Source organism: Piliocolobus tephrosceles, chromosome 2 (assembly GCF_002776525.5).
Source record: "Piliocolobus tephrosceles isolate RC106 chromosome 2, ASM277652v3, whole genome shotgun sequence".
Taxonomy (NCBI): Eukaryota; Metazoa; Chordata; class Mammalia; order Primates; family Cercopithecidae; genus Piliocolobus; species Piliocolobus tephrosceles.
The window spans coordinates 82,681,606-82,696,030 of NC_045435.1; the positions used below are offsets into that span (position 1 = coordinate 82,681,606).

Genomic DNA, 14,425 nt, shown 5'->3' on the forward strand with positions numbered 1-14,425 from the left:
GGCACGCTGCTTTAATAACCTGTGCCCTCCGTCCTTCTGGACCCGGACTTAGCAGGAGACTCACAACCCCTGCCCAGGAGCACCACCCAAGCCAGTTGCAGTCACCTGAAGAGCAGCAGCACCGCCTGGGGAAACGTCTGGAAGTTATTGTTCCTATTGATCTGGTTGTTATCTCTCATGGCAACTTTCCCAAACATCTAGGTGGAGAAGTTGTTAGGAAAAAGAGAATAGATTTCGTCATGCAAAAAAAAAAATCCATATGTGAATTTAGAACTAACTCAGGTTTGATCTTTACTAACTAGGGTTTTCTCATGGTACCTGGCACTTCACTCATTCAACAAAGATCTGCCAGGCACAACCATGTGCCAGGCAGCAGGTTACCCACTGGGAACATGGTGCTCCAGAGGGGCACTGTCTCACGTTTGAGGATCCCCCACCCTGGGGTAGAGACACAAAGGTAGCCAGGCAACATCAAACCCCAGTGATGATGCTGGGGTGGTCCAGATACACAGAGAAGATGAGACAGGCTCATCTACCCAAGGCTGGGGGGCTGGGTCAGGGAAGGCCTCTAGGCGGAAGTGACATGTAAACTCAGAACTGAAAGATACATCAGGTGGTAAGAAAGGTGAAGAGTGTTTCGGGTGGAGGAAGCACCACGTACATAGGAGCAGGGTAACAGCATAGATACCGAGGGAATGAAAGTAACATGTGTGATGAGCAGACAGAAAAAGATGAGGCTGGAGACAAGGTCAGGAGCCAACAGGCAGGGGCAGTGAGCCCCAGGCAGAAGAATAGGCTTTACCTCCAGGGCAATGGGAAGGTACTAAAGAGTTTTACTTGTGAGATTTAGGAAGCAGACTGACATTCTAGAGAAGCCTGCAGATGCTTACAAATGCCTGCTGGGTGAATCTGGGGTGGTGTGTGCCATGCACCTTGCAGTTCTGAGACGGCTCTTTTTTATATGAGAACATATGTGATAAAAGACCTTCCAGGGCACACAGCGCCACGTGCTGCTGAATCACAGAGGCTCAAGTATGCTGACTTTTGTTTCCTAACTCCTGGTAAGATTCCCAGATACCTGCAAATGCTTCTATGCTTTCAGGATTTAAAAAAAAAAAAAAAAAAAAAAAAAAGCACTACCATTTCTCTGCCCCTAGAATCACAGAATCACTTTACTTCTTTCTCACTTACATCCCTCCTTTACCTGAAAGACAGCACCTGCCCACGTGGAGAATCTGCAAGGAGCCTGTCAGCAGAGATCTAGAGCCACCTGGGCTCTTCGACTGCCTCCATTCTTAGAGGCTGCCCCCCTCCACCCACAACCTATCCCACCACCCACGTGGTGTTAGGGCTCCTCTGTTAGGGAGGCCCAGTCCCTTTCCCACCCCCAGGAGGAACTGGGAAGCAGGGTGTAGCCCCTCTGCTTGGGTCACAGAAGAGCTCAGTTTCACGCCTCTTTTTAAAGGTGAGCTACTAAAGCACAACAATGGTCACAAAAGGCACTTGGCTCAGCACCCGCCTTCTGTCCCTGTGATGGCTCAGCACAGACTGAAAAGACCCACGAGGGACCACATGCTTCTCTCTTCAGTCTTAGCATCTGGAAATATTTAGTTTCGAGTGAATTTCACTTTGTTATGATAAAGCAGAATTCTTCTGCCATGAAATGCAATTTTTCCTGGTGCATTCTAACCTCGCTGCATTCTTCTGAGCCTGGGCCTCCCCTGGAGCTCTCTCCTAAGCAGCCGTGTCTTTCTCGTCTTCCTATGTATGGCTTCAGCAGAGGCATTTGGCTGAAAAAATCACAGCGCTTCTACTTCACTTGGTCAAGATACATCTTGCCACAGATTTGGGGCTACCCAGTGAAAGGGCCCCTGAGGGTGAGATGGCTGGAGCTTACCTGCATGCCAATGACCGCATAGATGAAGAACAGCATGGCTATGAGGAGGGCCACATACGGGAGTGCCTGGGAGAGAAAAGGCACTGGGATCAGCACTGGCCAGCTGGCACAGACTGAGAAGACCCATGAGTGGCCACATGCTTCCTTTCTATTCCACGTGCTACCATGAAAGAACATCGACAGTGAGGAAGAACTGTTTAAATCCCAGCCCTGCCCAGCTACTTTAGTCCTGATGACACCATCCACATGCACGCCCAGTGTTACAATATCACGGGCAGGATGTGCTTTCCATGGTCATTAACCCTGTAGCCTAATCCTAAACATTTTCAACACAGACACATAACTCTCATAATTCTTAAATTCATTACTGGATTTTCTGGGTGAAATTGCAATTGATCAAACCACTCCAGAACACTGGACATTTACAGTACTTCCACTTTCTTTTGTGGGTATGTTTTGGGGGGTAGTATTGTAGATATTGTTGCAAAGGAATATCTTTATGCAAAATCACCTTGCTTCTGCTGAAGTATTTCCTTAAGGTGAAGTCTTAGGAGTGGAATTACTGGGTCAGAGGGGAAGAACCACTTTCTGGCTGTGGCTGTAGAATGCAAAATACCTGTCTTAAGACGCACACCTTCTGAAAGAACTGCTAAGTTGGGGGGCTGTGCCAGGGAAGAAAAGGAGCGAGCTGGGGGGTCGCCAAGTGTGGCTACCTTCAGAAACACCAAATACAAGTGTTTGACAGAGCCCCTGTCCTTTCATCGAATGTTTGTCAACTGCTGTCTTACCTCATCGCATGTGACCAACACGTCCACCTGCATAGGGTGCCCAGAGTGTTAGGCGTAATTCTGGGAACACATGCTTAAAGCACCTGCTTTCACTACTATCCGAGAGAGCTTGTCAGAAAGTCAGTGGCTCACAGGCGCTCAGCCACCTTCAGACCTGTGCCAGCTGTTGACCTGTGCCTGCCAGCCTGGCCCTCCCTGCAGCTGGACTGCTCAGCAGGGTCCCACAGGGTTTATTTCAGGCTTTCCTCAACATACCTAAGTACATTTTCTTCCTAGATTGCCAAATGTTTAAGATTTTTGTTTGCACAGTTTCTCTGCTTTTATGAACTGCTGCTCTGGAACATGACTTTCTTATCTGTGGCAGACTGAATCTTTAAGAATTTATTTAAAAAGTGAGATATTACCTCAGAATTATCTATTTTTAGAGCAGTTTGTTCCCAAGTTTTGGTACTTTAAATGAATAATAACTGTCGAGGATTCTGTGCCTTAGCAAGTCCAAGGCTCACCTGCCTGAGGCCCCCACTCTACCTTCCTCCAACCTCATTCTCCCCAGCAGGACCTGTGACTTCCCTTGTGAGTGCCTGCACCACCCCCCTTGCTGTCCCTTCTCCCTTTTACCCGTGAAAATCCCACCCACTAGGGACAAATGCTTACTGGGAGGGTAACACTGGTTACCCCAGAGGTGGGTGAGGGCCAAGTCTGAACTTTCTCTTTATATATCTTCGGACAGCCTCGTTTGTTATTGTAAACATTTATAACTTTCAAATGAAAAATAGTTAAATTATTTTAAAAAATGAAGATGCAGGATTCACTTTCTAATGTTTGTGGATATCCACAAATTCCCTACATGGGTCCACCTTTTCATAAGAATCTATATTTCCCACACCTTCTCTTCCAAATGGAATCAGTCCAGAAGGCTAGAATATCTGGGCAGGGTACTGGCAGGTACAGGAAAAGCTGGTTCTACTTGGGAAAGTCTGGAACCAAGCTGTACCAGCCTGGCGAATAAGAGGTGACAAATGAGGTATGGTATATGCCTAAATATCTCGAACTCTGTGACCCTGTCAGGAGCAAGATAACCCAGTGATGGTGGCTAGCCCAGGTGGTAGTTTCTGCTTTGTGTCTAGACTAGCCAACAGACAGCACTGTTGCAGCCTTGTCAGAGAGAGGCCGTTGGGCTTCCAGGCTGTCTGCTGGGACCCGGCCCTCACACACCACCACCAGGCATCCCGGGGGCACTGCAGGGCTGCAGGCCTCACACTGCTCTCAGTCTTGGAAATGCTACAGATCTCTCGGCTATGGATCCTTCCTGCTTTCTCTTCTGTTTCCTTTAGACAAGTAATCCCATGTGAGTGACCCAAGAAATGCTGATTTGGGTCTCTCCAGCATTCCATGTTTTCTATTGACTTAGGTCCACAGAGTGGCCACACAGGGGGAGCCTGGGTCCTCTAGGGTGGGGACAATCACTGACTTACATATGATCTTCAAACACAAAGACAGAAGTCCTTGGCATGGCTCTTACCTGAAAGGACTTAATAAAAGTCCACAGCAACGTCCGGATGCCTTCCCCCCTGCTGAGAAGCTTCACCAATCGCATCACTCGGAAAAGACGGAAAAAGGTGATGGAGATTCTATTGGTCTCTTCAGAGTTCTGAAGGGTTATCATGGAGAGGTCCAACCCAATGGAAAGTAGAACATGCAACACTTTCAGAAAAACAGCAACAGATGCAAAGGTGACAGAGGTAAGAACTGAAGATGTGATTCTAGGGCCTTTTCATCTTAAAAAGCATGACATGAAAGGAAGAGTTACATGCTAACAACACAGAGCTTGGAAAACTGCGTCCACACAGCACATGCATGTCCACATAGTCTACTGTGTTAGAGGAGAATGCTGGGCTGGTCAAGAGTACTGGACACTGATGATGAATGCAAACCACTGCAGACACTGTTCTGGAAGGACAATCATGGAGAATACAGAAAAACCAGTGGAAAACTCGACATGGTCAAATAAACTCAAGGAAAAGGCCCAGCCCCTGGGGACTAGTCACTGATCTTACCCCAGGTGTAGCAGTTGGGACAGGGACATTTTCACTTTCAGTTGGCTTTAAGAAATCAAAGATTGAAAATGCATTAATGAACCAGGAAGGAGTCAATGGTTCCGGAGAGCATTTCCCCCTTTAAAAAAATGTGTGGTTCCTGTCTTTGGACACCACGCCTGCTCCCTCCCTGAGAAAACACCAGTGGCTCTCCTTGGAGGTGGACTTGAGGGCAGGCAGCCACGGACATGGGCATGGACACAGTACCACTTTCTAGTTCACATCTGAGGACACGCTGTGCCAGGCTGACAGGCATCCAGTAAAGGCAGTACCGCAAGACCTCAACTCTTCCTAGAGGCAGCTGCAGTGTTGCCCCGCTTCTTGCGAGGAGGCTAGTTCTCTTGGCTTAGTCGGGGCTGTGGGTCTCAGGAACTAACCACTCTGCAGCAGGCCTCCTATCCCTGAGGAACAGAATGTCTCTAGCAGAGGGGCAAACAGTGGTGCCTGCCTGTGGGCCGCAAACCCCCTTGGACCACACTCTGTTCCTATGAGACTAAACGCCTGGGTGGTGTATGTCTGACAACAGCCTCTCTGGCGGGGCTGCTGCAGAGCTGGACAGACTGAGTCACGGCAAGGAGGAGAGAGGCGGGCTTCCCTCCAGAAGCCTTCGCTGCCTGCCCCACAGCTCAGACAGCTTTCACGTAAGAGGGAGTGCAGGTCCCCGTGTGGGTCTTTGGGAGAAACAGTAGAGGACCAGCTCCGCTGAGGTTCAGCAGCTCCACCTCCTCCAGGGTCTGGCTGCGCTCCTGTCCCTCGGCCCCAGGATGCAGAATCTGTAATGACTGGTGCTCACCTGCCCCTCAACCCCCACCCCTCCCAGGGAGGGCATGGGCCTTGCCTCACTCCACTCTGTGCCCAGCATGGTGCCTGGCACTACCTGAGTGTTCAGAAAGTGTCTGAGAGAACACAGAGGAGTTGGAAGCAAACTCCAGCCAGCACCAGGAGGCATCTTTACATTAAACAGCAACAGTCAGTGGAACCAGAGCCAGCACGTGCCAGCCTCTCTTTTCCCCTCAGTGGTGTCACCAGGAGCCAACAGAGAGAAATGAGGCTTTTGTGGTTAGGGGCTTCAAGGAGGCTTTCTGTACAGTGTGTCTGCAAAGTTAAGGGACATGTGTACATGTCTGGATGTGTGCACTTCTCGAGGGCCTCCTCCCTGGAGATCTGGGGAAAGGAAGAGCTCAGTTCTGAAGCCTTTCTAGCATCAAGAGCTACCTCCTGAGACCAAAGAGAAATTCTGCAAAATTCACAGAAAATAAGGGGTTTCAGCATATCATAGAACAACTGAAATTCAGTAATGTGACTATGAACCCAAGAGGAACAGGTTCTGACAGAGTTTAAAAGGGGTCCTTGCTTCTCCTGGGATGCTCAGAATGAGACTCTGCCACGGGTTTATAAAAAACTCAGGATCGCTACTTTTATTACCCTCTTCTGTTAGCTCATCTCAAAGGAAATATCACCTCCTTAAAGGGACAGACAATGTTTTTCAACTTAAGACCTTAACAAATGAAGGAACTAATTTTTTAAAGTTCTCATCATCTTCCACATCATTCTCACTAAGGCTGTGCACAGGAAGGCTCCACTCTTGCCTGCCTGGCTGGAGTATGGGCTGTGAGTGTGCATGCTAAGTATGCCTGCGTGCACGCCTCTGCTTGCCTGTGTTCAGGGGACCAGGCAGTGTGCACGAGGGAGACGGCTCTACAGTTATCCTGAAACATGCACGACTTACGAATCAGACCTGCAAGACAGTAAGGGGCCTGTTGGTCAGGGAAGGCGCTCCTGGCCACAGTCCGGCCTAAGACCCTCCTGTGTGCCTCTTCCTATTCTGCTTCAAGTCTGACAGGCCATTCATGGCCCCCTTCCTTAAGGTTCGTGAAAGTCAGCGACTGAACTGAATTTTGAAGTGTGCATCTCTTCAACTGATATCTTTGAAATGTGACAACCTATGGACTATGAACTTCAAACCATGAATATTCTCTTGTTTAAAAGAACGAAAGGGAAGAGGAGACAGCATTTGTAAAGGGAGAGGGCAGGGCAACATGCGAGGGAGGGAGGAAGAAAGAGCAAACAGCACACCAGGCTTCGTGCACCCCCAGTGTGCCTGTGACACCCCCTCCCGCCACGCACCACTGGGCATGGGGGGCTGCTTCAGGGGAGGATGTGACTGGCAGCCCCGGGTGGACAGTGCAAGTTGCCAAAATATCTTACAAATTTAAAGAACCCTGAGGATGGCTTTGCCCAAATGACAAATGTCAGCCCAGTGAAAAGGGCAGGCCAGCTCTCAGGCCAGTCTGCACACTAAAACCACCTGGGGATCTTCAACAAAATCTCTGAAGCCCAGGTCGTACCTCAGGGATTCTTACTTAATGGATGTGAGGCATATCTGCATGTTGGGAATTTTATTTTGTTATTATTATTATTTTTTTGAAATGGAGTCCCCCTCTGTCACCCAGGCTGGAGTACCAGTGGCATGATCTTGGCTCACTGCCATCTCTGCTTACAGGATATCAGTGATTCTTCTGCCTCAGACTCCTGAGTAGCTGGGATAACAGGCGCCCACCACCATGCCTGCCTTATCTTTTGTATTTTCAGTAGAGATGAGGTTTACCATGTTGGCCAGACTGGTCTCCAACTCCTGACCTCAGGTGATCTGCCCATCTTGGCCTCCCAAAGTGCTGGGATTACAGGCATGAGCCACTGCACCAGACCTGCATGTTGGGAATTTTAAAAGCTCCTTAGTGATTCAAGTGCGCTGCCAGAGCTGAGAACTCCAGTCCTGGGCCAGGGGAAAGTGGGCCCGAGTAGTAAACAGGTGGCCTATACTAGCTAATGCCCTTTAGATCTCGAGCGGCCATACAGAGTGGGGTCACTACAAAAGCCCACTCAGGCTGCTGTGGCTGGACAGTGGGTTCTTTTCGGGTTGATGAGGGATTAGTACTCGGATGCAGAGAGAGAGATGAGACTACATCCCCATCTTCCTTACAAGGGATGGAGGAGGCTTGAACGTGAAGGGAACTGGTGGAGCTGGAACGCAAGTAGGCTACGCATGAACATGAAGGGAACTGGTGGAGCTGGAACGCAAGTAGGCCACGCTATGCTGGACACCCCTAGGAGACACCAGACTGGGGAAGGACTCTTCACTAGGTAGCTTTCCAAACACGGCCTCAAGGGGCTGCTAATCAGTTTTCAATAGGGGGAATTCCAGTGTCACCTCAGGGCTTAGACAAGACAAACTTGGCAGTTCCTTCCCACCCTAACATGTCACATTCTTCAACTGGGAACCCTACAGGAGACAGCCCCTTAGCCTCGGGAGGATGGACTACATGTCAGGGTCCAGAAAGCTCCTTAGATTCCTGGGGCTTTGCGGATGTTCCCTCGAGCCTCTTCCTACAGGGCTCTCAAGCAGGCTCTTACCACATAGGCCCTGGGGCAGCCCCCTGCAACTGTGGAAGTCAAAAAGACCCTGAGATTCCCAAGTGAAATCAATGAAATCAGTCCATTTCATTTTCTGTATTAATTTCTATCTGTGCTTGGAAGAGCTGAGAGGATGCAGTTTTCTAATTCAGGTAGGAAGCAAACCAGCATCCCAGAACAGCTGGGCCAGGGAACCCCAGGCATTGTGGAGAAGCCAGTTTTTTGGGGGAGCTTCCCTCTGACTATTTCTGAGCTCACAGGTAACACCTCTGGGAGGAGGGCTTCTTTATTTGGGGTTGCTGGGTCTGTGTCCACAACCCAGTGCCCAGCTAAGCTGGCTCCTGGGAAAGGGTTCGCATATGAAATGGGGGCTACACAACCTTACTGTGGGGTCAAAAAAAGAAGATGAGTGAGACTATCAGCCACCTGGTCCAAATGGCACACCTTAAAAGGCAGCGACCATTCCTGGATCTCTGAGAGGGAGCTCCCTAATGACTTTTTACTTGCTCCTTCAAAGTAAGTAATAATAAGGCAGACATGGCTTCTAAACAAGTGTTTTGCCTCCCAGACACTAATGATAATGAGAAGAGACAAATGTCAGTGACAGCCATCCCTGGGTTAGGGACAATATGTTGCTGGGTCATTTCATCATTCAAGAAACAAACAGGCATCAAAGACGGATGGAGCAAGAGGGAGCCCACCAGGCACAGTGTGACATTTTAGCAGCCTGGTGAGGTTAGGACCAAATGTGATGGAGATAAGTCCACGAGTGCTGCCAAACCAGGAACTGAGTGAGGTGTGGGGACATGGGAGGGGGACAGTAGGATAGAGCAGGCTGGTGCACATGCAGGCAGGACCATGCAAAGGACTACCCAAAACGTTTTTGCAAAGAATACAAACTCAGGCTGAATTCAATCATTTCTCAGCCAGATCGTTCATTCTGGAAGACTATGTTGGCAAGTCACAGAGCCAAGCGTGACTGACCAAGATGGCCCCAGGCTGGAAATGACAGTCTATGGGATGGGGAACAATTTAGATGATTGCAACCAATCCTTAGCACGTCCTGTGAAGCGTAGTGAAAACCAAAGGTGGGGAGGCCAAAAACAAGCACACGGTCTTTAGAAGTGCTTTGCTTTAACGACTTCACCGTATATATGCTTATATATACTTGCCGCTACAATTTTCTAAAAATAAAACCAACATGAAAATCAATTAGGCAACAGAAAAGAAAGATCAACAGAGTTTGGGGAAGACAGCACAGCAGGTTAAACATTGCAAACAATGATGACTTATGGCAGCTACAACCAGCCAACGATGAACCAAAGGTGTTCATGCCCAGCTGACAGCTGACCCCTCAGCTCAGGGGACAAGGCCACCGAGGATGTGATGTGCACTGCTCCCCAGGGGAACTACATGTGGAGGGGAGTGAGGTGTCGGAACCAACAGTCCCACTGTCATGTTTTTACACCAGAGGTTAAGGATACCCAGTCCTTTTTTATCTTTGTGCCTCCCGACAGCCTAGCCCAGAGCCTGTAAGTGGTGGATGCCCGGGAAATGTGTGTTGAAAGATGGAATAAATGTGAAGGTGGCCTCGAGCAACCCCTCTGTTCCAAGGCCCAGCAGGGAGACACTGAGATTTCTGAAGGTGGTGTTCTGCTCTGGCCCGGGGTAGGGAACTGGCATTGCCACGGTTGAGGAATATATTTGGTCTCGGGCCACAGCTGACCAGGAAAAAGGTCACTGACTGAAAGCACATTATGGGAGTGTCTGCCTATGTGATTTGAGAAGTTTAATTGCATGCCAACAAGGGCCCCCCTGAAAGCCTGTGTTGCACAGATACCCCAATGTCAAATGCTAACTAGAACCTTCAGCATAGACCTGCCCTTTTCCTGACTGGTGCAAGGTGAACACAGCAACACTGAGACACTGAGGAACAAAGTTGGGCCACAGGGGACAGGGGCAGCGGGAGGAGCAGGGCCAGCCTGCAGCACATGTGAGGCAGCCAGGAAGCTGGGCGTGTGCTGTCCCTGAGTACGTGGGTGCTACACCCCTGCCAGCCAGCAGGCAGGTCAGGCATGAGAAAGCTGGGTGTCCCCAGGTGCACAGACCTTGGCCACATCCTGGTGCCCGAAAGCTAAGTGTTTACACCCACCACCTGCACAGCACTTGAAGCACTGAGCAGTCCAGGGAGAGATGCCGAGCTACTAGTTTATTGTATTTTCGTTTCCATTATAGACCATCTCTGACTCACAGAAGGGTATGTTCCAGAATTTTCATGTACATACACTTCCACGTAGATTGTAAGCACTTTGCATTGTGAGATGATTAAGCTGGCAGATGTCTAGCCATAAACTTGGGAGAGAGCTCAGGGCAGCCCAGTTAGGGGCCTGCTGTTCTCCCATTAGCACCAGCTTATTTTACAACCAAGCATCATTTACATATCATGAATGGCAATTTTATAGCTGACACATGGAACATTTCACATAAAGTAGAATTTACATGTCTGGGCTTTAGAAGCTGGAATATGTGTATACCTAGGTCTAGCAAAATACCTCTGAGTGCCTTGTCATAGCGTGGCATGACGAGGCTTAAATCACACCCTCATGGGCACAGTCTCTGACAGTCCATTTTACTTATTACAGGGATAATCTACACTTAGAATAATACTTGTATCTCCATAAAACTTTGGGGTTTTTAGCAAGCATTTTCCCAAATATTCAGATCATTTTATCACTATAACATATCTGCGGCAAGGTGGCAGATGTTTTTCAGCCTACTTGGCCCGTGAGGGAGCTGGAATCCAAGTCGGTTTGGAACTAGGGCTGCAACTGCCAGGTCTTGTGATTACCAGGCTGGTGGCTATCTTACTATTCACACGCCAGGATCAGCATGGCCCCAGACAGGTGGCATAAAGGGATTTCACAGTCCTTGTGTGATACAGGCTGTCTGGGCACCAGGATGGACCTTATAACCCTCAACCCTGCAGATGTCACCAGGCAGAGCCTCAGGGGCAGGGGGTGGGCTGGACATTGTGGAGCAAAAGCCAATACCACACAACAGTCCCTCCCCGTGCTCCGCCCACTCTCTCGAAAGGCTCTGCACAGCCTGGGCACACACACTGGATGCCCGCTAAGACTTGCTGATGAACTGGGAACAGATCAGGTAGACAGGGCTCTTTCTGCCTACCCGAGCCCTTCCTGTCTGGCACGGGTCAGCCCCAAGGGGAGCTGGGTGGAAGGAGAAGCTCCCTTTCTCATGCTTCTTGATCTTGCAGGGGGCAAGGTGCTCAGAGTACTTCTAGGGAGAGTGTTCACTCCATCTACAATGCTGCTACTGCCCTTGTTCCCCCTCAAATGAATCTGTTGGATGCAACAAACGTGGACTGACCCCCTTTCCCTGGTTCGCACTCGGCCCTCTTTTCCCTGGCCCCAAGCAGCCTTCCACTGGCTGGCATCCCCCTTTGGGCATGGGACGTTCACCAGTGTCACCAGCCAGACTCGGAGCAGACACAGTACAGGTGAGGGCACCAGCAGCAGCCGCCACACGCTCAGGGCATAGCTGGCTGTGGGGTCTCCCACCTGTGCCCTCACAGAACCATCGTGGGGACAAGGGTGCACATCAGTTACTCCATGTACAGCTGGACAGACTGAGGCATACAGCACTCGGATGACTTCCACGGTCACACGGCTGGTGAGTGACAACATTCACACGGACACACAATTAACTCCCAGCCCTCATAGCTTTAATTGGATCTTTTGAGATACTGTTCGCACCAAACGGCGATTCCACATAGACTTCCCCACTCTTCCTCGGGGGAAGGAGATAGAGCTGGGGTGAGATAGAGGAAACTACAAATTATCTTTAGTCTTTCAAAATAAATTTGTGTCTGGATTTCTAAAGTGTGTGGAGATTCAAGGGCAGGGCCTCTAGTCTCTTCTATGTCAGACTGAATGAAAACAACCACGATATAGGACACAAAGTTTGCTACTTACATTCACTTCAGTTATAGCAATATCAACGACGCTACCAACAACAATTAAGGCATCAAAAGTGTTCCATGCATCAGTGAAATAGTGCTGTTAGGGCAAGCATTCAGAAGCCACAGAGGAGAGGAAGCACCACAGGAAAAAAGAAGAAAAGGACAGTGTTATAAAAGGGGAACGTTCTAGCATTGCGCCACACGGCTACTTGAAACATCCCCCTAAAATAAACATGTTAAAGATACGCCACTGTGGGTATCACTTCTGACACAGCAAATGAAAACAATTAGAGACATCCTATCTTACCTTGCCTACTAGTGACCGGGGTAAATGCTGCAAAAAGGCCTATCCTCCAAAAGGTGATTTGTGTCTACAAAAGGCCCTGGGATAAGGCTCTACCCTGAAACGCTTGTTGCCTACAGCTCTCATTAGGAAATCCTAGTTTCAGATCAAGTGACTGGGATCTGTGACTTGTCCAGGTGATGCCACTGCAGGGCAGGGAGCAGAGTATGCACAGACAGAGGAGAGAGGACACAGGTGGCGGCCACGCCAGGTGCATACTCACGTCTGCTTCGCTGAGGGCCACGTCTATAATGCTGCCGATTACGATGAGGGAGTCAAACGTGTTCCAGGCGTCACTAAAATACCCCTGGACAGAGCAGGCGAGGGCAGACGTTTATGAGCATGTATGAATGACCCGCCACACGGACCATATAGGGGCGAATCCGAGTCCCTGCCGCACCCATGGCACCCAGGTGGAGTGGGAAAGCCAAAGGGGAGGTAACAATACTGTCCACTGGTGGAAAGGTGCACAGCAGGGTGGTTGTGCACCTTAATGTGTGAGAGAAGGTGCACGCACACGCATGCACGCATGCATACACACACGCACACGCGCATACACGCACACACATGCGCACACGCGCACACGCACACACACTCATGGTCCTGAGTGGTACCAAACCAAGCAGAATATCTGCAGGGCCGAGGAAGGCATTTTGGTAACCTTGTCCCGGGACCCAAAGGGATGATCCCAAACCCTCACGAGCTGATGGACTCCTTCCTTAGAATCTCCACTCACCCCACTTAAAGAGCACTGTCACCAGGCATTGCACACATTTTCATTTCTGTGCTCCTTCAAAGGGACCAGCAACGCTCTCCAGTCCTCGCAAGTCCAGCCTGTATTACAAAGGCCATGCCTTGTGGCAGGATGACTGACACAAGTCCCTGTCTTCAAAGAACTCTCAGTGTAGAGGACACAGACGGGTAGATAACGGCTTACAGGGACACAGGTAACGTGGGGCACAGTGTCGTGGCAGAGACACTGGCTCCTGGTTGTGGGGGTGGTGATTAGTAGGGGAAAGTCAAGGCAGGTTCTATAGTAGAAAAGAGGATGGAATGAAAAGGATGTTCCAAGGGCTCCCCTGCCCTCCACAGAAGCCAACAGGCTCCTTCTTCCATCTCAGCTTTTGCTTTCTTTCCCTCCCACTTTTCACCCTCTAGGCTAAGAGGAGTTCTTCCCATCCTGCAAAAATAGCACCAGGTTCCTCCCCACCTCCTGACGTCTCTGCAATCCTAACTGCCTAACCCCAACTCCATCTGTTCAACTTTACCCTTCTTTAAGGTCAGATAAATGCTCCTTGATGGAACCTTCCCAGCCCCGGCTGTCTGTACTCCCTCATGCTGACTCTGAATCTCTTATGTACTGATGGCTGAACGTGGGGTCTTTGTCTGCAGCTCTACCAACCAAAAGCCCTGAGGGATGATGACTGTGCTGCATATTCAGTCCCCCAACTTCTCTAACCCCATTATCTAGCCAGAGCCTTGAACCCAGTCAGTGCTTGGCATGTGCAATGTCTCCTTTGTCTACCAACTTGTACCCTGCCTGTCATCCAGCTTTGTCTGGTTGTTTGTTCAGGTCCTCCTATCTTACAACAATTTTGAGGGTACAACATCCCCACAATTGTGACTTAAAATCTACATGTATGTGCCAGACATTTTACATCTTCTTCTAGCATCAGCACAGCAGGTGCTAAATGAGTGCCTGTGGTCTCTTGACACCCCTGGGAAGCTCCCGTTTGGAGAGGGAGGTGGGGAGATACTGCACAGAGAGCCAAAGGGGCAAGGGACTGGCTGTCAAGATCAACAGCTCTGTCTATAAACGGACTGTGTTTCTCCAAAGAGTCTGGACACTTTTTGGAAATGAAAATTCAGGTACAAATTATATAAAACGGGGCCCAGCATGTTTACAAC

The 14,425-nt window shown here is 49.6% G+C and overlaps 1 protein-coding gene across 4 annotated transcripts in view; it reads right to left on the reverse strand.

The window, feature by feature from the left end:
• CACNA1D (calcium voltage-gated channel subunit alpha1 D) overlaps positions 1-14,425 on the reverse strand; it is a 333,155-nt gene that overhangs the window by 38,782 nt on the left and 279,948 nt on the right. For 2 of the 4 annotated variants that reach the window (XM_023189554.2, XM_023189555.2), the window contains 5 exons: positions 12,741-12,824; positions 4,743-4,787; positions 4,208-4,336; positions 1,898-1,963; positions 106-197 (listed from right to left, as the gene is read on the reverse strand). In XM_023189554.2, coding sequence (XP_023045322.1) covers positions 106-197; positions 1,898-1,963; positions 4,208-4,336; positions 4,743-4,787; positions 12,741-12,824 — 416 coding nt within the window. The remainder of the gene's footprint in view (positions 1-105; positions 198-1,897; positions 1,964-4,207; positions 4,337-4,742; positions 4,788-12,740; positions 12,825-14,425) is intronic. The other 2 variants (XM_023189557.2, XM_023189556.1) reach the window with 1 other exon arrangement.